The sequence below is a fragment of the Cygnus atratus genome, chromosome 3 (genome assembly GCF_013377495.2).
Source record: "Cygnus atratus isolate AKBS03 ecotype Queensland, Australia chromosome 3, CAtr_DNAZoo_HiC_assembly, whole genome shotgun sequence".
Taxonomy (NCBI): domain Eukaryota; kingdom Metazoa; phylum Chordata; class Aves; order Anseriformes; family Anatidae; genus Cygnus; species Cygnus atratus.
In genome coordinates this window covers 107,923,170-107,937,521 of record NC_066364.1, presented here as the reverse complement: position 1 = coordinate 107,937,521, position 14,352 = coordinate 107,923,170, and the positions used below count along the sequence as shown (strand labels likewise).

The 14,352-nt window shown below is 60.9% G+C and overlaps 1 protein-coding gene across 1 annotated transcript in view; it reads right to left on the bottom strand.

Annotated features, from left to right (window-relative positions):
* Positions 1-16: 16 nt before the first annotated feature.
* Positions 17-14,352, bottom strand: part of LOC118255617 (phosphofurin acidic cluster sorting protein 2-like) — a 50,813-nt gene continuing 36,477 nt past the window's right edge. Inside the window, exons 3-24 of the mRNA XM_035561950.1 lie at positions 13,296-13,385; positions 12,804-12,929; positions 12,530-12,692; positions 12,280-12,371; positions 11,000-11,080; positions 10,152-10,211; positions 9,648-9,799; positions 5,786-5,879; positions 5,376-5,447; positions 5,000-5,130; positions 4,740-4,872; positions 4,511-4,615; positions 3,413-3,519; positions 3,052-3,206; positions 2,854-2,964; positions 2,664-2,766; positions 1,966-2,008; positions 1,828-1,870; positions 1,601-1,742; positions 1,258-1,481; positions 933-1,046; positions 17-848 (exon numbers count right to left, since the gene is read on the bottom strand). Of these exons, the coding sequence (XP_035417843.1) occupies positions 733-848; positions 933-1,046; positions 1,258-1,481; positions 1,601-1,742; positions 1,828-1,870; positions 1,966-2,008; positions 2,664-2,766; positions 2,854-2,964; positions 3,052-3,206; positions 3,413-3,519; positions 4,511-4,615; positions 4,740-4,872; positions 5,000-5,130; positions 5,376-5,447; positions 5,786-5,879; positions 9,648-9,799; positions 10,152-10,211; positions 11,000-11,080; positions 12,280-12,371; positions 12,530-12,692; positions 12,804-12,929; positions 13,296-13,385 (2,457 nt within the window). The 3' untranslated portion in view covers positions 17-732. The remainder of the gene's footprint in view (positions 849-932; positions 1,047-1,257; positions 1,482-1,600; positions 1,743-1,827; positions 1,871-1,965; positions 2,009-2,663; positions 2,767-2,853; positions 2,965-3,051; positions 3,207-3,412; positions 3,520-4,510; positions 4,616-4,739; positions 4,873-4,999; positions 5,131-5,375; positions 5,448-5,785; positions 5,880-9,647; positions 9,800-10,151; positions 10,212-10,999; positions 11,081-12,279; positions 12,372-12,529; positions 12,693-12,803; positions 12,930-13,295; positions 13,386-14,352) is intronic.

Here is a 14,352-nt window from a genome sequence, read left to right as displayed (position 1 = left end):
CACCACCGCCGCCGTAATGGTACCAGCATTAATTTATTAAAATTAATCCCGAAAAGTAACCGTACAATAAATTTAAAAAAAATAGAATCTTGTAAAAAAAAAACCAGGTGCCCCCATGCCGCACCTCCAGCTGGCAGCACCCTGGGGCAGGGCTGGTCGGGGAGGGATGTGGGCATGAGGGGTGACCCCCCCGGCAGCCTGGGGCCGGCCTCGGCAGCACCTTGCCAGCCGCAGCAGCGCGGCTGCGGGGGGACGAGGAGCGTGGCTGAGGCTCAGCCCCGTGGGGCAGGGCCAGGCCCCAGCAGCGTGGGGACAGCAGCGAGGGCTGGTCGAGGGCAGGGGGCCCTGCTCAGCACCGCCCACCCCCCCCTCCCCACGCTGAGCGGCCCCTGTTGTGGCTCCAGCGCTGGGAAGCTGCCCGGGCCCAGCCCAGCTGGGGCCCCGGCGGCCACAGCGGGGAAAAGGGGGGCCCGGAGAACCCCCAGGGTCCCCGCTGGCCGGTGCCAACCCTTGTCCCAGGCTGCTGTTGGGGGTGAGGGGAGGCAGATGGCGTGGTGCCCTGGCTGGTGTCGGAGGATGCGTGGAGCCGGTCTCAGTGGCTTCACCGTCACGGGTCTCGGCCCCCGGGGAGCGGGGCGGGTGTGGAGGTCCCTCGGCAGAGCTGGAGGGGCTGGGCTGAGAGCACGTCTGGCCCGCCGCCTCCTCAGCTCCGTCCCAGGGCTGCCCCGCGTCTCACACGCTCTTCGAGTAGCCGAAGATGCCCACGGGGAGGTACTTGACATGCGTTGGCCACTGTGCTGCCAGCTGGAAAAACTTCACGTCGTTCCACTCCACCCCGTCTATGGAGACTGAGAGGAGAGGGGGCGGTGAGGAGCAGCCCCGGCCCCCTGCTCTGGCGCCTGCGGCCCCGTGGGGCTGGCGCCTCCCCTCACCTCGCAACATGGTGTTCTGGTGCTTGGCTGTGCAGATGAGGCGTGTGATCCCTTCAATGACTTGGCTTTTGGGCTCCAGGTCCTTCTCTTTCGGCTTCTTGCTCAGGAACATCACTGGGGGCCGTGGCCAGACAAGACCAGTGTCAGGATGTCCCCACCTGGCCCGGGGCAGGACCCCTCTCCCCAGGGCCGCCTTCACCGCCTTGTTCCTGCTGTGCCAGGTCCCAGCTCTGCCCTCCCACAAGCTCCCCCCCCTGCCCTTTTTACAACTGGCTGTGCCCCTAAAACTGGAGAGCCGCCCCCCCGGGGCAGGTTTAGGAGTTACCTTTCTTGTTCTTCTCCTTGGTGACCACGGTCATGGCCATGGTGCTGGGCGGCACCAGCTCCCCTATGCCGGGGATGCGGCTGACCTGGAGCGAGCGGAAGTTGCTCTTGAGCGTGTTCTTGATGCCCGTCTCCCTCTTCTCGCCCTCCTTCTTCCTGTCTAGCCCCTGGGTCGTCCAGTAGTCCACCTGCAGGCCCATCACCTCCACGCCGGGGCTCAGAGACCTGGCCAAGAGGGGAACACCCCATAACCCAGCTGAAGCCTGCCCCGGGGCAGCCCTGGGACGTGGCAGCCTGGCCTGGGAGCACCCCAAACCCTCGTGCCCCAGCGCCCGCTTCCTTACCCGGCCCCCGAGAGGCCGCTGCTGACAGACGGGGAGGGCGGCGGGGTGCTCACGGTCTCCTTGCCGTAGGGGGCTGCTCCAGTGGCGGTTGGTGTCGAGCTCAGCAGCGAGGGAGCGCAGGCTGTGGCATCGTCCGAGTCCACTGGGGAGGGAAAGTGGGGGTCAGGGGGGCTGGGGGACACCGCCGAGGAGCTCCCTGTGGTGAGGAAGGGGAGGCAGGGACTCACCGGAGGCGCTGAAGGACTGCTCCACCAGGCCCACCTTCACGACCTGCAAGGAGAGACAAGTGAGACGAGCCCCACCAGCACCACGCACTACCCCTCTCCCCCAGCCCCAGTTGCCCACCGGCTCCTCCTCACACTCACCCCCACGAAGGGTACAAACTTCTGGCAGGAGTCCTCGTCGGGGCTGCGCAAGGAAGAAAGGCTGGTCAGGGGCTGGGGGCGCCGACTGCCACGCTGGCCGGCCTCGTGGCTCGGGGACCCTCGCGCTGGCAGGGGCCGAAGCTGGCTCCTGGCCGCCGGGCCCCTCTTCTCTGCCCTCCCTCCCCTGGGAGACCCTGTCCCCGACATGGCAGCACAGGGCACACTACACAAGGAGGCAAGGAGTCGGCCCCTCCGGTGCCGGGAGAGGGCTTGCATGCGGGAGGGCAGCCCTGCCCCGCTCTGGGGCCGCGGCTCCTCTGCACGGCAAGAGGGACGGACGCACATGGGGTGGGGAGGGAGGGCGGGCCAGGCAGCGGCACAGCAAGCACAAGCCAATACCTGATATAAAAATCAAAATAGAGACTTCTCTTCCTTGGGTGCCAGAAACCAAGAGAAGGGAGAGGTGAGAGTGCAGCTGGAACACGAGCGTCAACCCCCGGGGCAGCACGGTGCTGGCTCGCAGCCCCCAGCCCAGCCCAGCCCAGCCCAGGCAGTCCGTCCCCGCCGTCCCGCAGCCGCTGCGGGGGCCGTGCACGCCAGGGGGTGGCAGGGGAGGGGCAGCGCGTGGCCTCACTCAGCTTGTCCCCCATCTCCCGCGTGCCCCTGAGGCAGGAAAGGCGACCCCGGGCTACGCTCACCTCTTCTGCTTGTACGTCAGCATGGCCTCGGAGATGGGGAGCTGGTGGGAGAGGCTGGCTCCGGCGATGAACTGGGTGACGCGGCCCGCGATGTCCACAGTGTCTGCGGGCACAGGGAGCGGTGAGGGCACCGAGTGCTGCTGGGCTTCCCTTTGGGGCGCTGCCGGCCACGTCGGGCCCCGCTCCTCACCTGCAGTGGGCGGCTCAGCCCTGCTGAACAGCTCCCGCCACGCCGTGTCCAGGAAGAGAGTGCTGTACTTGTTATCCACCGAGGCCAGGTACTTGGCGAGAGGGTGGGAGCCTGCGGGCGAGAAGGGGGATGCTGGCTCCAGGCAGGGGGGGCCTGGGGCGGTGGGGGAGGACAAGCCGGGCTCGTGGTGGCTCTCACCCAGTGGCACAAGCAGGAAGCGAAGGTAGTTGAGCCAGTCGGGCGTCTTGCTGGCCAGCTGCTCCACGAAGAACCGGAGGACCACGCTCAGGTAGCTCTGGTCCCCTGCCACAACCACCTTCACCGGGGGAGGCATGTGGGAGTTACAGTTACAGCTGCCAGAGGGAGAGACGGAGACCGTGATGGACCCTCGGTGGCTCAGCAGGTGGCACGGGGACGTGCCCTGCCAGGCCAGCCAAGCCCAACATCAGAAGCCCACTGCTGCCACAGCATCCCAGTGAGCCCCGGGGGGACCAGCGCCCTCCCCAGCCCTTCCCTGCAGCGGCAGGGAGCCGCCGGACTGAGCCCGAGCTGCACTCACTATCGCTGGATGCGGGAGACGGTGGTGTTGAAGGCCGCCTGGATGTCCGCCACCGAGCAGGTGGACACGACCAGCTGCTTGTGCGCCAGGAGCTGCTCGCTCACGTACTGCCAAGGTAGAGAGCCCGGGGTGAAGCCAAGCCGCGGGTGCCCCAAGGGGCCACACCTGCCCAGGCCCTACTGGGATGGGGCTGGGGCCCCTGTCCCCACGCACGCTGCACGGGAGGACTGCCACCACCCGGACATCCCTGGCTGCTTACCCGAGTGTCCCCGCTCCTCCCAGCCCCTGCTCTCGTCTCTGAGCACAGCGGTCACCAGCCTGCACTGGCAAGGGCACAGCTGTCCCAGGAGCCGGGCTGTGCTCCTTGAGATGACGGGGTTGATCAAGGGACCCTCTGACTTAGCCCTGCCACCCCAGAGCAGGGCCCAGCTCTGTGCTCAGTCCCTCCTTTGTTCGTTCCCTTCTCTGGCTCTCTCCCACGGCACTCCAAAACGCTTGTGTGTCTCTTCAGGTGTTTGCATGCAGCTGAACGGTGCTGCTGTGCTAGACTGGGGGGCTTGGAAGAGGCCATGTCAAGGTCTGGGAACAGATATCACTCCGTTTTCCCTTGTCAGGATGAGAGCTAGAGCAGGAACACACCAAGGATGTGCAGCCTGGGGAAAGACTCCACCGCCTCTCCCCGAGGAGCTTTTCTCCTGCCACAAGCCCTGCCTTGATTTTCCAGCAGGCCCTTCCATCCCTGAGCCGGGAACAGTGCCTCTTCTGCTCCCCGGGGCCTGGTGCCAGCAGGGGGAGCCCAGCACCTCTGCTGCGGCACCCAGCAAAGCTCTAACCAGTACCAAGCAGCGAGGGCACGAGGCATGCATCCTGTTAGACATCTCTGCTGGGACTGCTCTGGGTGCTGTGCTTTGGGGACCCGGCAGCGATGGAGGAGGTGGACAGACAGACCTGCGCATGCAGCTCTGCACTGCAAATGCACCGTGTCCCCCAAGAAGGGCCATGCCGGGGGAGAGGAGGGCCCAGCTGGCACCGGGTTCCCTAGGACACCCTGCCCCGGCCGGGAGAACCCCCCGGTCCCTTCCCTTCGCACCTACTCACCTGCCCCTGCCACTCGGCGACATTCACCAGCACGATGCTCTCTGGGAGATGCTCGTCGGAGACCAGGATCTGGTTCAGCTGATCGTAAACAGACTTTCGGGGCACCTACGACAGCACCACCGCCAAAGTTAGGCTCGGCAGGCTGCCCCAGGCGACCTGCTGACAGCAGAGGGCCCAGCAGGGCTCTCGAGCGAGAGACCTCCGGGTGAGGAGGCTTCCAGGGCCTCACCTGGGTGCTGTGCCACGAGTCAGGAGAGCTCTCGCTGTCCAGGCTGCTGGTGCGGCCACCCTGGCCCTTGGAGCTCTGCCGGTCCTTCACGGAGGTGCTGCGGGGACGCCACAGCTGCTTGCTCTCTGCCTTGCTGCGAGCGAGAAGCAGGAGAGGTGACGCTGTGTGGGGGGAAACCCCACCTCCTCCAGCCCCCCCTCACCCCAGCGAGCCAACGCTGAGCCTTCTCAGCTCTGCCACAGGGCCCAGCGCCGCCTTACCTGGGCGACACGGCACTGGGGAGCTCGGCTTTGGTCCCGGGGCCCAGCTGGGCCAGCCTGTCCACGCTGCCCTCCCTCGTGGCAGCCTCTGCGGGGGCCAGCCGGGGACTCGGCTCCTCTGCGGCCAGCTCCTGAGGGGCACACACAGTCACGTCGTGCACACCGTGCTCCCCACCCTGCTCCCCGCGCCCTGGTGGCCCCACAGCAGAGCTGAGGCTGCAGGGCCTCGACGGGGCTCAGGTGCATCTCCTGCAGCCCCATCTCCTGACCCTCCTTCCACTCCTGCTGTTCTCCAGCCCCCTCTGCCCATCCCAGGGAACGAGGTGGTGCCCGAGGGAGCTCCAGCCCCGCTCCATCCCCCGTAGCCCGGACTCACCACTGCGGGGACCTCGGCTCCCGGCTCCTCCTGTGCTCGCGGCGCTCCCGGCTTCCTCTTTTCCGCCTCGCCCTGGGGGACAGGGAGCGGGGTCAGGGCAGGATGGAGCGCCCCGCGCGGGGCGGCTGCCGGTGACCCATGCCCGCAGTGGGACCTGGCCTGGCCTCGCAGCACGTGCTCCCACGGGGGAGCCCGGCATCCCCCTGGGACCGGCCTCAGAGGACGCCCCCCTGCCTTGCCAGGAAGGCTATCGCTACCTGTCTGCTGGCACTGGGAAAAAGAAGAGGAAAGAAGGGAAGGAGCAGCCCCGGGTTTGGTCTCAGAGGGAGCTGCGGGCACTGCGGGGGTGCTGGGCTGGCCGGGGAGGGAAGGGGACAGGAGGTGGTGGTGGTGGTGGTGGTGTAACTCACAGGGCTGCCCGACTCTTGATCCTGCCCTTTCTGGCTGTGCAGACTGCCGATCTCAGTCTGGGAACCAGAATGAGAGACTCCCTCAAAGAAACGCCTGCAGAGAAACAGACAGACGGACGGACGGACAGACAGACGGGAGAGAAAAAGGCAGGAATAAGAGAGGAACAAAGTCACCACGACCCCGGCGCACCCCCGCCGGCCTGTCCCAAGCACAGAGCACCGTGGAGGGGTCCCCGGCGGAACGCAGGGGTGGACGCCCACGTGCCCTCGTGCCCCAGCAGGCTAAAACCTGTGACCCCGGGGAACTGGAGGCAGGTCTCTGTCTCCTAGCCAGCAGCCATTTCCCCCTCCGGTGATGCCCTGCCACCGCAGGGTGCAGAAAGGCAGCCCCAGCTAGGCAGCTGTCCACCTCACCGGTGCAGGGTCTCCGCCAACACCGCAACCCAAACGTGCTGCCCTCCGCGCCACCAGGGCTCCCACAGACTTCTGCTGCCTTCCCTTTTGCTCCCCCTTTTCCAGGGAGGGCTCCTCTCCGAGCACTGCTGCTGCACACTTCCAGCTGCAGCTTCCACCTTCCCTTCCTGCCTTCCCCTTCCCCAGGGCTCTGAGGCCGCAGTGTTGAGGGCAGAGCAGCACCGCAGGTAGCACGGCGGTACTGCAACGTCCTATTTTGTTCCCTAACATTTACATTTTTATTTATTTTTTTTTTAAGGTCTCAGCGCTGATGTTTTGGTAGAGCCACATAGTGCCACGCCAAGTCACAGGGGTCAACACAGGAACCCCTGCTGGGGAGCAGGAGGGTCTCTGCCACCACAGCGAGGGCTGCCCGCTTCCACCTTCGTGTCCCCACTTTCCACCCATCATTTATTTGTCAAGGCCCCCTCCATGGCCTGTGGGCTGCTCAGAGACCACAGGAGCCTTTGGGAAACCAGCAGGCTGCACCACTGGATCTCACTGGCAGCTCTCCCAGGACCCTTGCAGCAGGGCAGCCCGCCCGCAACGTGCAGCTTCCCCTTAGAGAAGTGAGGCAACTTCCCCCTGAGCTGTCTGTCTGTCTGTCTGGGCTCACTCCCAGCAAAACTTTCTCCTGGTTTGGCTGCTGGGTTGCAGGGATGACCACAAGCATAGGACACGGAGCTGTTCTTCTGTTAGGACCTTGCCAGAGTTTCCACCTTTATCCTCATCTGGATTCATCTGCAGCTTTCTGCAGGATACCCACGGGCTTCTGAACGTCCTGGCTGCCCCTTGCACTTTCCTTTTCTTCACTTCCTCGTTTGTATGCAGCACACTGTGCTGCCGGGCACAACAGGGCCGGGTTCTCTGCTCTCACTGCTCCTGCAGGGACGTTTCATCTCAGTAAGTGATGGTCCCACCACAGAGCAGCCCTTCAGCAGCAGTGTTTACAGACTGGCAGGAGAACTCGTGGCTCAATTTTCCCCTCGCTAGCTCCATGGCCGGCTGCTTCACGACACGTTCATTCACAAACGCCACGGATTTGGAGTCTGCATTGTGCCCCCATGAGATATTTTCCCCAGGTCACACAGAGATAGCTGATGTCTCCTGTTATTAGCACATTTCTGCTCTCTCCACCTCTCCAGTGTCCGCTACAGGATCTCAGGCACTGTCACCACCCTGCACGGTCGTTACTCTGCACTTGCCTTTTCTCAGCCAACAGTTTCAATCCATCCAGACAGACCATATTAAAAACTTACGAGTCAAAGCAGAGAAATATGCTAAGCTTTCTAAAAATACAGCCCCCAGCCAGCACCTCTCCTTTGTACTGTCCCTGTAGTCCTACCCGACGTGGCATACCCCTGGCTGGCACCTCGAAAAGCAGGTGTCTCTAACCCTTAAACACTGGATTCATCCAAATTGCGTGCATTTGGTCTGGCTTTCAATGCCCCCTTTAAATGGGGCTGCCTCCCCCCCGCCACCTGGAAGCTGTGTCTGTTTCTGCCCTCTCTCACTTGCAATCCAGAAGCTTTCGTCACTAGAGGATGTGTCACGCCGAGCACAGAGCTCTCCCGCAGCTCTCAGCTCTCCTGCTTTGCAATTTAAAGGCTCTCTCCTGCAGGTGTGACTGAGTCAGAGTCCCAGCAGGTTCGGATTTAGGTAAATCCCAGCCCTTCTGCATAGCCTCCTTCCCCGCTGTCCGTATTCTCAGCCACCCAAGGAGAATTTTGCTCCTTCCCCTCTGTTCTTCAGACCAAGGCTCTGACTGCTGAGGTCTTACAGCCCCCAGCTGCCCCCCAGGCAGGGCACCAGCCACCGCTCACTCTCAAGGACTACCTGAACGCCTGTGCTCCACACGAGCTTTGTGGTGTCTAGCAAGGCTGTCTACGACAAAAAACCAAACCCAACAGGAGGAGCACCTCTTGAATTCACAGGCTGGGTTGGAAGATCACCACCAGCTTCCTGAGGCAACCAGGGTGAGAATGCTCTGCACTGGGACCCCGCAGCCCATGGGAGTGCAAGGAGATACGCACTCAGCACTGCCAGAAACGGAGAGCGGAGTGCACACCAAGCTAGGGACGCCGGGAGCGGGCTGAAAACCAGCCCAGGGCCCAACAGGCTGTCCTACCAGAGACAACAACGCCCAAGACAGGCTGTCAGGGCAGGTGCAAGCACACACCAGCACCTCCGGCAGGATGCCCTCCCAGGGACCGGACCTTTGTGGATTTGCAGAGCCAGAGCAGGGCCTTATATTTAAACACACTCGGCAGGCTGTAATTCTTAAAGTTTCCATAGCTTTGCAAACGTAAGCTGTTATCTGACCGCAAGACCACCATCCTTTTCCTCCCACAGCACCTCTGTTTCTTTAAAGCCTGCGGTGAGAGATCACGTGAAACTCCTTTCGGAGATCCGAGCAGACCACCTCAGCAGCTCCCCCGTGCCCACACACCTGCTGTCTCCTCCCGAACAACTTGTGGATCTGCGGGAGATGTGACTTCAGTCCTGTTCCTGTCTCCTCCCCATGCCCTGAAGCGGTTCCTGAATCCGGCAGTTCTCTTTCCAAACATTTTGCCTGTGGCAGACCAAGTCTGCTGCCCCTGCCGAGCACCTTTCACCAGGGATACAAACTAACCCGAATTATACTCAAATACTTAACTCTAGGGACAATAACGACAAGTCATCTCGGCTTGGTCTCTTCTTGCCTAGAAGAGACTCAGGGCACCGTGAGGCAGCCAAGCAGAAAGACAACAGAAGGCAGCTTCCTCACGAAAGGACAGCACAGAAACAGAACAGCCACGAGCAGAGAGGCCAGGTGAATGCGGGCCACGTGGGAGAAAAGCCTGGTTGCAGCGCACCTCCGTGCCAAGTCAGCAGTGCTTGGTGGAGCAAGCCAAGCCACCGGGCGCCTGGGGAGCGGGACAAGCAGTGTCGCTGAGGGTTGCCAGCCATACACCTCCACAAGGGGTGGGAAGGCAACATGCAGATCCCGCGGGGACACAGGGACTGGCCCTAGCAGCCCCGAGACAACGTGCTCAAAAGGCAGGCATGCTTCGGGGTGCAAAGCCTGAGAAGGCCAGGACTGCCAGCAGAAAGGTGTGAGAGCTAGCGACAGCGGGGGCTTAGATCAAGGAGGTACTCTTACAGCAGGTCAGGAATAGTGTCAGACGCTGGACCGGGAGGAAATCAAGTGAGAGTCATTATGAAGGAACCCAATTTTTATGGGCAGTTTTAAGGGTTCTTTTTAAACAGGATACACAAGTGAGGAACTCAGCTGTGCCAACAGAAGATGACAATGGGAAAGGAGAGGGGACAATGCCTACATTAGGCCAAGCAACAGAGGAGTGTCAGAGGGCATTTCTCCAGGTCCCACGGACGGTGCTGGTGGCCTGTGACCTCCCGCAATCCTTACCTCAGGGTCGGCTTGGGCGTACTGTGCACGCTCTCGTTGTCCTCGATCTCTGGGCCGCTGTCGCTGTTGTTGCACTCTTCCAGGCTGTCATAGAGCAAGCCCAGGTCTTCCTCCACCTCCTGGGTCTGGTCTACGGGGTCAGAGTCCAGGACCTGTGGGACAAAGCCAGAGGGCAATGAAGAGTTAGGGAGTCATCGGCATCCCAGGCCAGGCACGTGCAGGTGACACTGTCACTGGGCCAAAGGACGTTGCCATGAGCATGACATCCCCCCAACAGGCCTTTTGGGAAGGTGTTTTTGATTTGAGCATGAAGCTCGGAGTTGCCTTTTTGAGGCAGAAGGCTTTGAAAAGGCCAAGCCCCAGCCCGTGCCATGCCTCACGTCACCTTTGGGAACAGCCCTGAGCACCTGCAGCTCAGGCTCCCAGTTAGCAGGAACCAGCACTCTGACACCGACACATCTGCAAGGAGCCGCTGCCAGGTGGGGCAGCCTTCCTGCTCCTTACCTCCTCTGTCACTTTAAACCTCTTCAGCAAAGCCACAAATTTCTGCTTGAAGTTTGGTTGCTAAAATAAAACAAGAGGAGAAAAGAAGGTCAGCAAAAGTATCCAAACAGGTTCCGAGACGACAAATGCACAGCCCGTAGTTGCTCTCTTTAACAGCCCACTGGCTCCCTTCTGGGTCCACAGGCCCACGCTCAGCTAGGATCTACCTCGGTCCTTAAATTTGCTGTAGGATTTGGATTAAATCTGGACTCTGCGAGAAGCTGCTGACTGGGGCATGAGGGATGGTGCAGGGACTATGACTCTGCTACAGGCTGGAGGAGCACTTTCTCTCCATTTAAATCCCCCGTCTCCCAGAACACCCGTTTGAGGAACGCTGCCTTCAATCAATAAGAGATGGGGAACAAACTCAAGGAGAAGGTGCCCAGGGACCTGACAGGGATAAGGAGATGCTTGGGGAGCAGGGGGCTGCCAGGGCAGCTCCCCCCTTCTGCTGAGTGGCAGAAGAGCTGCCAGTGGCCCTACTCGTGCCAGCCTTCCCCCTCCTCAGGGAGAGAAGGAGAAGAGACCGTGTCACAGCAGCAAGTCAGAACCATTGCCCACAGATCATCAGGTGCACAAAGCCAGGCTAAGCATGGCTCAGGCCACGAGCTGGGGCATGGCTCTGGCCAGCAAGCTAATCCAGTGAAGGCAGGAGGTTTTCCCATTCTGCTCAGAGCCAAGGGCTCCATCGCCTGCTCTGCACCAGTGCCAGCATCCCCCTGCGCCGAAATCCAGCCCCTGCTCTGCAGGGAGGGGAGGAAGTTGAGTCCCTTCCATCCCTTTGATCACATTGGAAATGCAGATGTTACTCTGGTCATTGACGTGGTTCGGATCATTTTCCTCCTGGCCTTCTTGGTTTTCCTCAAGTCGTCCTCTTCATCAAACAGATCCTGCGGGCAAGAGGCCACAGCACGTCAGAGCAACTCGGGTGCTGCAGGGAGCAGCAGCTCCTGGAAGCCTCCCCGCCCCACGCTTACCTCCCACCTTGAAAAGCTTTGGCCCACTCTCCCAGAGGCTTGCTTCTCACTTTCCTGCTCCTCTCCCTCCTTACCATTCTCCCCCAACAGACCTGCTTTATTAGCGATGTTGCCCCTCCAGGGGGACAACGTGCCAGCAAGGTGCAGAGGAGGCACAGCAGCCTTCTGCAACGTCCTTGTTGCAACCTAAACCTCTTTTCTCAGCCTCCCCACGACCCACGTGCTGTTCTCCCCTCTCCAGCGTTAGCTCAGAGAGCACAGCACCCCGACTGCACGTGTGGGAGAGCAGCTAGGAGCCCTGCTCCTCACCCCCAGCCCCTGTCCACAGCCACGCAAGCAGAGCAGGGGAAGGAGAAACAGCCTGTGCATACAGCATGCTGACCCCAGCTCTCTTCTTCACCCAGCAGTGGCAGAGACAGGATATTTGGGGTTGGAGAGGAAGCCGAGGCCACAATCCAGGGCCTCCCCGGGTCATACAAGTGTTCTTCCAGGGATCAGCCTCAGAGAAACACGCGGCTTCCACATGGAGTACTGATGTATTAGCTTGGCACGATGGGGCAGGTGATGTGGTGGATCCTGAGCTGCTCAGGATTGTCGCTGCTCCTGATCAGCGTGCCACCACAAGGCTTTTTTAGTCCTTGAGTGTACGCAGCACAACAGGAGGACAGCAAACAGCAGTGGCACAGCTCATCACAGGGCTGGGATGGGTCTGCCTCCTGATCATTTTAAGACCCAAACTACTTCTTCCTAAAAGCTCTGTTCTCCCCAAGAGAGAGGGCAGCTCAGGACAGCCTCTGGCCTGTTATCACAGGGAGAAGGGATAGCATCCATGGTGCAAGGTGCTCAGCAGGCGTTTTGTGCTGCAGACCAGACAGCTCCCAGGACACAAGGGTGAGACCTATGGCCCATCCAAGTACACTGCAGCTCTCCAAAGTCCTCATGCACCACAGTCCTTCCTGCTGTCAGGTACTGTGGCTCTCTGCCCTCTGAAACCATGACAAATGTTTGCAAGGGAGGTGAGAGACCTTGGGGTGATGCAGATGCTCAACGTCTGATCCTTGCCTGAGAGATGGGACCAGGACATAAGCCACCCTGCTAGATCTCTCCCTTACCTGGCCCTGAACAGCATCATCGCTGGCTTCTTGCTCCGAGGAGAAGCTGTCATCCTCTTCTTCAGAGTAGTTATCAATGTCTGGGGAGCGATCTGAAAGCAGACACTGCAGATGCCACAGCTGAGCAAGCCATCTGTCCAGGCTCCAGTCAAACGCTCAGTATTTCTGGCAGACACTTGGGGACGCACTCTGTTACCCGTGCCCTACCGCAAACGCTTGCCTTTAGGTCTGTGGGTGAATGCTAACACACCTGAAGCTTTGATTTTAGGACCCGAGGGGACACTCCCATCCTCGTGGTCGATGGGCTGACTGGACAAGGAGTAGATGCTGATTTCAGCCACTCGGATGTTCACGTCCTTCATGTTGCTGTGGAGGCTCAGGAGCTGCCCTCCGTCTGTCGGGTGCTGCATCACCTAGGCAGACAGACAAATGTGGGTGACACAGAGGACTCGTGGCACCGAGCTCCTTTCCCAGCACTGGCACTGGTGGTGCCAAGCTCCCGCCCCGTGCCCAGCGCCCCGTACCTCGGCCATGTTAATGATGCCCACTGCGAGGGTCTTGTAGCCCAGGATGGTGCGGTTCTTGTACCTCTTCCTCCGCTGCAGCATGATCTGCAGCTTGTTGCCGTCTCTCTTGAGAAAGTGCGGGTACTGGGGGAGGGCAGCACAGGGAGAGGGCAGCGTGAGGGCAGGGCTCGGGATGACACACGGGGAGGTAGGGAACCCTTCCTCGGTGCTGATATACAGCAGGATCTGACCTGCTCGCCTCTGAGGTGCCCCTCAAAGGCCACCTGTGCTCTACATCATCCCCCAAATCCCCATTGCCCAGAGAAACACCCCCTGAAACCCTGGAGCAGCAGGCCAGCAGCATGAACCTGTGCTGTGATCGTTGGCGTAGGCAGGCTCCAGAGCCCCTCCTCAGAGGCTGCCCCCTTCCCAGCGAGCCCCAAAACCACGCCTGCTGAGAAATGCCGGGCGAGGGGAGCACCAGGATGCCCAGGGGGCCAGGCGAGGTACCTGCAGTGAGAAGGTCAGCTCCAGCTCGGTCTCCATCAGGCCGCCAGGCGGGAGGACGTATTCATTTGACCTCAGGACTCGCTTCGAACCCTGCACGAAGGTTGATAGGCACACATAGCTTGGCTGGAGCGTCTTGGCCATGGACTCCAGTGCACCACACATGTAGGTCTGGTGTTCGTAGCCCGTGAGGAAGGAGCCAGCACCGTGGCTCTGTTCTGTTCCACCTCACAGAGCCACCTTGCAAATGCCAATAAACACTTTGCCAAAGCCTGGGGTTTCTCCCGAGCTGCCTCTTCTCCCTGCCCACCTGCTGGGACCTGCTTTTCCCAAGCCTGCTCTGCTTCACCTGGCTCCTCGCAACCAGACGCTGCAGTTGCGGACACTGCTGGAGCCAGGCAGACAGCACCAGCAGGGGAAGGAAAAGGTCCGAGCACGCTGCCTGGCCGGGAAAGGGACAACGGGACAGTCCTGGATCACGTCTCCCCCAGCAGACAGACCCAGGCGCAGCTGGCTCTGCTGGGACCAAGGCAGGACACCCCAGGGCAACAGGGGTCCCCTCCTCGCCCAGTTCATCTCTCCAAAAACTCTTCCTAGCCATTTCCTCTGGCAACAGTCCTTACCTTTCCACATACACAATTGTTTTTTCCCCCTAGGAGGGCAGTAAAAGAGGATCTCTATCAACACAGCCCACTCTTAGTACCCTTTCCTTTACTTCTCTCCTACCTTCACTACCTCCAACTACGGCGTGGCTGCTGACCCAGAGAGACCGAATGATCCGGGGGATGAAAAATGTCCTCTGTATGCACCAGGCTCTGTTGGCCATAGGACAGCAGAACTCACGGACCTTCCCAAAAGGCTCATACCCCGTGGCTGTGTCCCCACAGGGCTATGGGACCAGCTTCAAGGATAAGATACCCCACAGTGGTGGCACTGGTTGAAGGCCTTTCTTGCACCTCAATTGCTGGTGTTACCCAGGCTAGGAAGGATGGGAAAAAAAAGAAAAACAACCCTATAGAGGGGAGGCAGGAAAGGCCTCCAGATCTTGCAATGCTGCAGC